Here is a 10,965-nt window from a genome sequence, read left to right as displayed (position 1 = left end):
ACTGCGTCAGCAGGAAAACACGCATCTTTCAAAATAAAAGTCCATTAACTTGTAAAATAAAATCCAGTTTACAATTTCCCTTCTTTTTTTCATAAAACTTCAAACAAAACAGAACAAAGTGAATCTTTAAACCTTTAAACAGTTTTAACCCCTTTTTAAAAAATATATATTTTTATTCTTTTTTAATTTTATATTTATCTATTTTATTCTAATTTTATACTTTCATAAAGATCTTTTTTTTAAGGGCTTTTCTCTACTGGGTTACACGAGCAGCCGTGTAGGATTTTTTTTCAAGTCACTGAAAATGTAATGAGCTCAAAGCTGACTGCTGCTAGAGTGAGGCGCCGCGCAACCTAAGATTGCATCTGTACATTGACTTAACATTGAAACTTGACGCCCCTACCGCCAGTGCTTTAAGTGGACAACAAGAAGTGGCGGTGCTCTCTTTATCGGAAGTCGAAACATAAAATAGAATCTTGAATGTAAATATTAATCGATAAAAAGAAGTCCTTTTTTCAACATGTCTTAATATGAAATAAGAAAGAGGGAGCTCAAGTCTAGTCTAAAAATAAATGTAGTCCAACACTAACATGTGTTTGTAAAATTATTTCAATGGGTGTACAATTATAACATTCATTTTCAGTTTGATGTAATAATAGAGCTTCTGTAGATCCACAATCCCATCATTCCATGCTCCATCTGCCGTTCCTCCTCTTCCTGCTTCTTCTGCACAGAGTTCTTCAGGAATCCTTTGGATCGTACCAACTAACCCCTTTTCTCTTCTGTCCTGACTTTCTTTTTCACAGAATCTAGAGACTTTTCTTTTTGGCTCCTCAGCTTTCAGGAGGATTTTTCTTTTAACTGGCGGTTTATGGCTCTCTCTTCTGGAGTGACCAGCCAACTCATCTATTTTAGATCCCCCACTCTCCAATTCTTCTTTATAAGCTTCTTCTGGACACAAACTCTCCATTTCAGAAACTTCTACAGTTGAGAAGTCATGTGTTTCTGGGTTTTCGTTTCTAGTTGCGTCTTTGTTTCTCACCATTCTCGATTCTCTGCTTTCCTTCTTTGCAGTCGACGTTTCTTTAGTCGCCTCCTCTTGACCTTGATCCTCTCTGAGGGAATCCACAGTCATTTATTGGTACAACTGGTGTCATTCTTGAGCTCATTGTCTTGGAATCAAGACAACATGATCTTTCTTCATTTAGTTTACTGGACAAGTCATCCTTCATGGATGCAGTAAAATGTCTACTATCAATGTTTTCCATATTTGAGTTTTTTCCTGTTTCATCGTCTACTTCTTTACAAGTTGTCTTGTTGCTCATGTCTCTTGTACAACATGTTGTTGGAGTATTTAGCTGATAGTTTTCTTTGTTAAGATCTCTAATAGATTTGCATCTTGTCTCATCTTGGTCCATAAAAGCATCCGACTCTTCAGAGGTTATCTGATCCTTCATAGGATCCTTGACCTGGAATACATTCATCTCTTCTTTATTCTTCGTGTTTTCTTTAGAACTAAAACTACTGGAAGCTTTGCGTTTCTGAAATTCACTTCCTTTGGTTTCTTCAACTGATTCTAACTTCTTAAAGACCACATCACTTTGGCCTTGAACATTCTGGTCTGTGCAGAATTTCCAGGAAGGTTTGCCCATAAGCATCCCTGAATCTTCTCTGATTCTGCATGTATCGACCTCAGACTGTTGGGTTTTACCAGTCGACTTTTCTGCTGACTTTTCTGAACAGTTGAAAGCTTGAGACAGATCCTCCTCAGACGGTTTTGATGAAGAACCTTCATTTTCCATCAGAAAAGTGTCGTCATCAGCGATGAATCTTTGGCTTTCAGTGACTATGTCTTGTTTTTGGACAGAAACATCCACCTTCCTCCCACTGTGCTCCTCTGAGTAAACCTCTTCATCTTCAGAAATATCTGAAAAATGATAGACCTCCTTCAGAGATGTCTGGCTTCTCTCAGGTTCAGCATAGTCTTCCTTTTTTGAGCCGTTTTTCTGCAAACATTTGACTGTTTTATCATTTTCGTTCGTCTCCATTTGGATCTGTTATTGTGAAAGAACTTCATTTGAATATTAATTAACACAAATGTCTGCAAAGGAACATACTCTGGATGACAGGACAGCTTCCATCTTCAGACACGCTGCATTGGTGAGCAAGAGACAAAAGAAGAAAAATTAGAGCAGAATTTAGCAACACAAAATTGCAGCATTTCTTAGTTTCTGTTATTTTCCAAATAACTGATGACAACAGTAAATCTTAACAGATCCGGATCTTTTTAGCGGTCTTACAGATTTGGTCTTGATGGAGGAACTTTTCAACCTGTTCAGCGACGGTCTGGAACGGAAGCCCAGCTGGGGGGTCCGATGCGTGGGTCAGTGAGGTCTTCAAAACAGCTTTGGAATATTAAATTGAAAAAATATGGAAACTTAATTTAATCATCCATTTATCAATCTTCTTCCAATCATCCGGATCGAGGGGGCAGCAGTCTAAGCAAAGATACACAGACTTCCCTCTCCCTGGCCACTTCCTCCAGCTCCTCTGAGGGGACCCTGTGGTGTTCCCAGGCCAGCTGAGAGACGTAGTCTCTCCAGCGTGTCCTGGGTCTTCCTCAGGACCTACACTAAGTGGGACATGCCCAGAACACCTCCCCGAGGAGGCGTCCAGGATGCATCCGGACCAGATTCCTGAGCAACCTCAACTGGTTCCTCTCAACGTCCAGGACCTCGTGCTATTGCTGTGACTGGGAGCCAGCGCTCCAGGGAGAGCTCCATGCAAAAGACAGTGGCAAAGGAGGTGGAGCCGCAAGGGAGCGATGAGAATAGAGAAACTTTACTGTTAAAGAAGCCTGCGCAGTAATACAGACTGTTTGAGGTGTATCTGGAATTCTTTTTTAGGTGTGCATTATCACTTTTTAATACACACCTAGCAGCCAATCAGAATCGAGTATTCACTCGGACCATGGTACGAAGCAAAGGTTGCAAAGGTTGTCATATTTTTTTAGAACTTGTGTCTGCTTTTTTCTAAAGTAACAAAACATGTATTCATGAAAAAAGTTATTTCTTCTTTATATTTCAAAGTTTTATTAATTCTTTCTTTAGTTCAGGTACAAATCATAATAGTAACATAACGTAACATCTGGCTGGAGGGAGACGGAGATAAGACCTTTTTTCTGCTGTGGACATATTAATCTCGCTGGTCGCTCCACTAACAGGTACACATAACTGGGTTGTCTTTTTTGGCTTTGCCGCTCTTTCTGGCTTTGACTCAAAAAGAAACAGAAAACTGCAAATGGCACTCACATCTCAGATTTTGAGCACTCTTTACGATCTTGTCAATTTACAAGTTTACACATTTTCAGACCACATGCCTCCTAAAAAGCACAATATTCTGTCTTTTCTTGACATCAATTCATTGATATGCAGGTCTCTGAGAAGCTGTGATGAGTTTTGTACAGCATCAATGTCGTCTCCTCATTTGGACTGGTCATCGCCAAGCCCCCGTCCCATGCCAACAGCCCTCATCGAGGGCACATTCTACTACTGTACAATATCTAACAGTCAGACAGTGGCAGTGGGGCGGCAGCACAGGGGCAGGGAGGTGGCAATCTGAAATCAGGCAATAATCAGACTATTTTGGGAACCTTGCAGACCCTCCTTTCAGTCAATTATCGCACTGCTGCCTTCCTGCCACCCGCCTGTTACTGGACTGCCACCGCACAACTTCAAAATGTGTCCAGGCGGCCACTGACCGATGTCAAACAGTCGTCCGTTCACCATAAAATTTGGACTTTTTTCTGCGCAGCCTGTAAACATACAACTGCTGCCTTCTGATTACAATGCCAACCTTCCGATTTTATTCAAAATCTTGCATTTAGTTGGTTTTACCTGTGGCAAATTAACAAAATCATGACAGTTAAAAAAAGTGTCTACATTCCTTGTTTTATTTTCACCTGAACCATGACTGTCAATAAGCTGACATACCTGTTCACTAATGTCAGTAGTAAGGCTTCAAAAACACAGACAAGAATTGCAGATGAATCCTCGTTGAGGTTGTCAATTAGACAAAAGAGTAGTTTTGTTCACAGCAGAAGGGAAAATAAAATAAATGGTGAATACCTTTTCGGTTAGGGCGCCATGCAGCCTCGGTCCGGGCCTGAGCACGCATACATGCTCCCTATAAATGTGGCACCTTTTATAGGCTTTCCATTAAGCTAAGATTTTGTTTTTCGAGATGCATTTACAATCATAACATCCCTACTTCATGTGGGGGAAGTTTACTACTTTTTTACTTACTACTATTTTTGTCTTTCTTTGCATTATATGCATTATGCAAATAATAGATGAAAAGGAAAACTCCAAAAAGTAGTAAACTCCCCCCACCAATTTCTTATTAAATTAGTCATGTGACCTAAATGTGTATTAATTCTTGATTATCTGATCATATAAAGCGTATTTACACATCAGGTCCCATTTATCCTCTCCTACAGAACTCCTAGTTTATTTTTTGTATTTGCATAACTATGTGTTGAGCTCCTCAACTAAACTTTATTATTCTCTAAAAATGTTTGTTGTCTCTTAACTAGTTTAATCTAAAGAAAAATGAAATCCTTATTACTTTATTTGCTTTTTATTGCTTATCTAAAGTTATCATAACAAGGCCTCTTGTCCATGCTCCTACATTGCGTTTGATTTTGCAAATGTCCTAACATTAAAATCCAAAAGCAACAATTTAAATATGCAACTTATTTAAGCACTTAGGTTTATTGTACTGAATTATGCTCCTAAAAACATCAAGCAACACGAGTAAAGAGATAAAGCATGACTTGCATAATGATGTGAGCTGTTCTTTAGTGTACCGCTTCAGAATCCTTAGTTTTAGATGGATTTTCCATTTCTCCTCCATTTTTATTTGACTAGAAGCTTAACAAGGCTCTGGCGTAAATCATTAAGGTCAAAAATCTTAATGTCCAGAATTTCTATGGCCCTCTGGATCTCTGTGTCCATGCGATCCCGTTCTTCTAGGGAGTTACTCAGGTTCTGCTCCGTGTTCTGGATTCGGCGCTCCAACTCTGAGTTTCGCATTTCCATTTCCTGCGTAAACAAACACAGATGGAAAAGCTGTGAGATTTTAGAACAATTTAACATAACTTTTGCTAGTTCATTACTATGCATAAATGCTTCTGACAGTCAGTAGTGCTTTGAAAATGGATGGGATTGAAAATTCCGTTGCAGAAAAGTGAAAACTATAGTTAATAGTATTAATAATAATAATATTCCATTATATTTGAAGGACCTTTCAAAGCACCCGAGGACATTTTACAATAAATTAGCATTGAAGAATTATAAAGTCTTTGTTGCAGAGTTTTTTTTGTCCATTGTTAGCCTTATCAATAATACCCAGAACCCCCCTGACACCCCCTCCACCTCTGATTCTCGTCTCTTTTGTCACATTGACAGAACCAGGACATGCGTCACATTAGCGTCAGTCTGGATTACGATTCACTTACACTTTTTCTGTACGTAGCTGTTTGTTATTGTGTTTTTTATCATTATTTTTCTTTTACTGCAAAAACAATTTGTGTTTATGTTCTGTTGTAATATTTTTTAAACTGTGTTTTGACTTATTTGATGTAGGCACCATCATCACCAAGACAAATTCTTCTTATGGGTCAAATCGTACTTGGCAATAAAGCTGTTTCTGATATTAATCAAAGGCCTACATAGAATTATATTTCACTTAAACCACATAAAAAAGATAGTAATTACTTTGAGTGATTACTCAGGCAAAATTAACATACAGTAAATGTAATAAACTGTAGATAATCCTTCTAGAGTAGCTCCAGATCTTTAGTTTCAGTTTTTAAAAGTTCTCAGAAGTTAATATGGAGAGGAAACGTCCTTGTTTTTGCAATCGTCTGCTGCCTGACTCTTCTACAGCTACAACACTACTTCAAAGTAGTTCAAGTAAATCTGCTATAACTTTAAATTGATCGGTTCCTCACCGAGTCTCTCAAATAAAATTCCTTCCACAGGGAAACATTCTGGTTGCTGCAAGATTGTTGTCCAGCAGCATCTGTATCTCTGTTGCTCTAATGCCGCGTTCACACCAAACACGCTGTTCGAATTTGTGTTGGCCGATTCTCTTTGGATGTGCAGCAAATTCGCTACATACATTCATAAACATGATGCCCCAGATGCGTGTGGGAGGAGCTACAGCCCAATGATTTTATCCTGATTGTTGTGCATGTCTCATTTACAATTCATGGCAGACAAAGTTGATGTTGAGAGATCAGGATTATTCGTTTTGACAAACTCTACCAAAGTATCTGTAATCTCATCTCCATGTCTGCGTTCATGAGATCATTCTCAGAATCTCTCGGTACAGTGAGCTCCCCCTTACAACAGGAGCTGTCTGAATGATGGCTGCTTTCAGCGGTACTTCTGTGTCTCTGTGACCCAGTTTTAAGACTTATTCCGAGGAGGGAAAAAATAACAATCAAATTAATGTTTGTTGTTGTCTCTAAAACAAATCAGCGGGCACTGCTTGTGGACTGCATGTACCCTTAGTCAAAGTAATAGTAGTAAAGCAAGCAACAGTTCTGCTGTACTCCACACCGAAATACCTGTATTATAATTCATAAACCTGATGGATCCGAGTGATGTGAGAAAGACCAACATTGTAGCGATTAACCTTGAAATCCTTGTTTATTGAGCGTGTGTGGATACAGGGTTTCAGTGCTGCAGTGCAGACTGTCTAATAAAGCGCCCACAATCAAGCATTCTCCTTCACCCTCCTACACTTCTTCATCACACTTTTATGTTCAAGGAAAGGTTGGAAAGGCTGCACTCCTTCACTCGTTCTCTCAACAATCTGTGAGGTTTTTTTTTTACTTTTGAAGCAGTTAAGGGACCTGAACCGCCTTAAATGTACCAGTTTGGCTTTATTTACAGTGTTGGAAATAAACAGCACTTTATTTTAATAACCATAATTATTGAACATTATTTGTTGAGGGGAATTTATTCATTTTTTTAATACTGAAAAGTATTTTGTCATAATCAAACAATGTTGAGTGATGAAGATGCATTATATGGCCAGTCATGGAGTGCAGTAAAAAATAAAGTTTGTAATGATTCATGTATTTTTCACCTGGGTAACCTTTGTGTTTTTGTGTATGTGTGTGATTGTGGACTGGGGCGCCGAAAAGGGGGAAAAAAGATGGATGATTCTACGGAAGACTGATAAAACAGAAAAAATCCTTCCTGTAAGTCATAAACCAATATATACTGCTCACAAAAATTAAAGAAACACTTTTTTTATTGGGCCTGTCATGAATTGAATTAAACCTGTCTGATAATGTTCTGGTTGGTTAAGCAGCTGAGGGCCTCGTTAATCAATTTCAGCTGTATTGGTGTTCATGGAATTAACAACAGGTGCACTTCAGTGGCAACAATTAGAAAACCCTCCAAACAGGACTGGTGTTACATGTGGAGGTCATTTCAAGTTTCTCCCTCTTGATCTTTTTTGGCTGGTTTTCCACTCGTGCTGATTTTGGCTTGATAATTATCTCTACTGGCAGTATGAGGAGATTCCTTAACCCTACAGAAGTTGAACAGGTTGTCCAACTTCTCCAGGATGGCACATCCACACGTGCTGCAGCAAGAAGGTTTAATGTGTCTCCCAGCACAATCTCCAGAACATGGAGGAGATTTCAGGAGACTGGTGGTTATTCTGGGAGAGCTGGACAGGGCCGTAGAAGGTCCTCAACCCCTCAGCAGGACCCATACCTGCTCCTTTGTGCAAGGCGGAACAGGCTGAGCACTGCTCGTGCCCTACAGAATGACCTCCAGAGGGCCACTGGTGTGAATGTCTCTACCCAAACAATCAGGAACAGACTTCATGAAGGTGGCCTGAGGGCCCCACGTCCTGTAGTGGGCCCTGTGCTCACTGCCCAGCACCGTGGAGCTCCACTGGCATTTGCTCAAGAACACCAGAATTGGCAAGTCCACCACTGGCGCCCTGTACTTTTCACAGACGAGAGCAGGTTCACCCTGAGCACCTGTGATAGACGTGAAAGAGTCTGGAGAAGACAAGGAGAACGTTATGCTGCCTGCAACGTGGTTCAACATGACAGGTTTGGTGGTGGGTCAGTGATGGTCTGGGGAGGCATATCCATGGAGGGACACACAGACCTCTACTGCCTAGGAAATGGTGCTCTGACTGCCATAAGGTATCCAGATGAAATCCTTGAACCCATTGTCAGACCCTACGCTGGTGCAGTAGGTCCTGGTTTCCTCCTAATACACGACAATGCCCGGCCTCACGTGGCAAGAGTATGCAGGCAGTACCTGGAGGATGAAGGAATTGAAACAATTGAATGGCCTTCACCATCCCCTGACTTAAACCCAATAGAACATCTCTGGGACATTATGTTTGGGTCCATTATGTGCCGCCAGGTTGCTGAGCACCAGAGCGATAGAGGCTCAGATCTACCACACCAGACAAGACCCAAGGCGTAGGCTGTGCAAAGAGGAAACAATCCAGCACATAACTGCAGGCTGTAAGATACTGGCTGGGAAAACACATATGGAGCATCACAACCAAGTAGCTGGAATAATACTGTATACAGAAACATGTGACAGAATATGGACTGGAAACCCCAAAGTCAAAATGAAAAACACCTCAGAAAATGGTAGAGAATGAGAGAGCAAAGATCTGGTTGGACTTTCAAATACAGACTGACAGGATGGTAATGGAGAACCAACCAGACATCGTAGTGGTGGATAAAGAACAGAGGAAAGCTGTTGTGGTGGATGTGGCAGTACCAAGCGATGGTAGCATCAAGCAGAAGGAACATGAGAAACTGGAGAAATACCAGAGAGAAACTGGAGAAAGCTTGGAAGGTGAAGGTGACAGTGGTGCCCGTGGTAATTGGAGCACTCAGGACTGTTACCTCCAAACTGGAGGAGTGGCTGCAGCAGATCCCTGGATAGACCTCAGACATCTCAGTCCAGAGCAGAGCTAGAAACAGCTAAGAAACAGCAGGACTCTCAAGCTCCCAGGCCTCAGGTAGAGGACCCGAGCTTGGAGGAGAAACCAACAGTGGAGGGTGAGAGGGGTGCGCGTACATTTGTTTTGGAAAACAATTCTGCAGGACCCCCCATGTTTATCATAAAACGGTACGGTCTGTCTGGATTGTGCCTCCGATGGAAGCGCAGGTATGCCGTTTGTGACAGACATTCCCACAATATGTGAGATAGAGATGATATGCCTCAAAAATCAGGATGCCAAAAAAGTAGGAAAAAGTAATAAGAGGAATGTGAACGATGGGAATCAACTTGTGGTCAACAGGAAACTGTTCTTCAGTCATTCTCTTTTCCTCCCTCCCTTGAGTTTCATGCATTCACAGGGTATGTGCTGATTCTTCGTTCTGGAGTTGTTTTCATGAGTTTGAGCGTTTTGTTAAAATGTTTCAGCAGGAGCTTTTGCATGATTTCGCTCTCTATAAGAGCCATAAATCCCATTTCTAGTTGCCAAGAACTCTGGACTTCAAACACCTTATTGATTTTGCATGTGAGAAGGCCGGACTTTGGGTTTTTGGTAAACAAAGTTTGGCAAGTACTAGATTAAAAGTTTCTAAAAGGAAGCTTGACTCACTCATTTGCTATTCAGTCATAAGTTAAGTTTTATTTAAATGAGGATGAACCATATATGTCCATTTTGTGTTTTGGTGGTACTTTTATTAAGTTTAGTTTTTTTTTATCTCCACTGTTGATAACTTTTTTAATGAAAAAGTTTATTTTTTTAATTTAATAATCAGTTTTATTGTGAATAAATTCTGCTATATTATATTGTATTCAGTTCTTCCCATACTGTACATGTCCGTTGTCACAAAGATGATAAATAATGATAATGAAAAATACCATAATACCTTAATACCAGAAAAGTCAGTGAGAACCAGGTCTTATTTTTACTGAAGACCCCATACCATCTTACTACTTTCTTTTGCAAGTTAACAGACCTGCTTTTCTTTGCTACAACAGTTGTTCCTACCCTCATTTTGTGGATGGCCTTATCCCGCTCATGCTCCATTTCATGGTACTCGACTTTCTTGCTCTGTAAAATGTGAATTTCCTGAAAAAGAATAACAAGAACCTATTATATGTATAACAAATTGTCTTTGTTGTGCTGAAATGTAATGATTTTTTATTTTTATTTTCTTTCAGGTAACATGGAAGCAGTTTAACAAAAGCACAAATGACAAGATCAATGACAATCATAACATTCTATAAAGCTTAAAATCAACAGCATACAGTTTTACCACTTAGAAAATAAGTCAACATTTTAACAAAAATGTTTTACAGTTTTATCTTATTAATAAAATAAAGTAGGTTGTCCTTATTCTTTCATAACCTGATAACGTGCTGAGCAGGGAAAGTTAAATGGAACAAAAATAGGGGAATTTGCATTTGCTAGATCATTTGGTAACAGGATATGTAAAGAATTAGTTAGCAGTTAACTCCTGTTTTTATTCAACCTAGTGAATTCATAACGAAGTATTGATAAAGGTTTCCCTTTAGCGAGATGTGTACACCAACAACATGCTGTTTCATACATAAAGCCACAGTAGTGTTTGAGTCGACTATAAGTCGCTGTTTTTTTCATAGATTGACCAGGGGTGCGACTTATATTTCGTTTTTTTTAGACACAAATAGACTTCTATATTCGTTATTTTCACCTCACCATTGACTTTTAGTGGTTGTTTTCACCAGTATTTGCTGCTGTCTGCTGACAGAAACGCAGAAGAAGTGCCGTTCAAGACAAGACAAACATTGCTCAGAATCTGATTATTCTCCTAATGGACATTATGATGTTTTTCTTATTTTCATCAAGACATTGTCACAATAGTTTTTATTTTTTTCTCCTTGGACTAATGTGGGACAGCAAGCCATCAAA

The 10,965-nt window shown here is 39.7% G+C and overlaps 1 protein-coding gene across 4 annotated transcripts in view; it reads right to left on the bottom strand.

Annotated features, from left to right (window-relative positions):
- Positions 1-598: 598 nt before the first annotated feature.
- Positions 599-10,965, bottom strand: part of LOC112144458 (homer protein homolog 3) — a 41,888-nt gene continuing 31,521 nt past the window's right edge. For 3 of the 4 annotated variants that reach the window (XM_036216451.1, XM_024269008.2, XM_024269007.2), the window contains 3 exons: positions 10,063-10,143; positions 2,301-5,102; positions 2,118-2,152 (listed from right to left, as the gene is read on the bottom strand). In XM_036216451.1, the coding sequence (XP_036072344.1) occupies positions 4,917-5,102; positions 10,063-10,143 (267 nt within the window). In that variant the 3' untranslated portion in view covers positions 2,118-2,152; positions 2,301-4,916. Of the gene's footprint in view, positions 2,007-2,117; positions 2,153-2,300; positions 5,103-10,062; positions 10,144-10,965 lie in introns of those variants that run through there. The other variant, XM_036216452.1, reaches the window with a different exon arrangement.

This window comes from Oryzias melastigma, linkage group LG17, assembly GCF_002922805.2.
Source record: "Oryzias melastigma strain HK-1 linkage group LG17, ASM292280v2, whole genome shotgun sequence".
In the NCBI taxonomy this organism is placed as follows: domain Eukaryota; kingdom Metazoa; phylum Chordata; class Actinopteri; order Beloniformes; family Adrianichthyidae; genus Oryzias; species Oryzias melastigma.
Note: the sequence above shows the minus strand (reverse complement) of the source record. Positions and strands in the feature narration are given on the sequence as shown.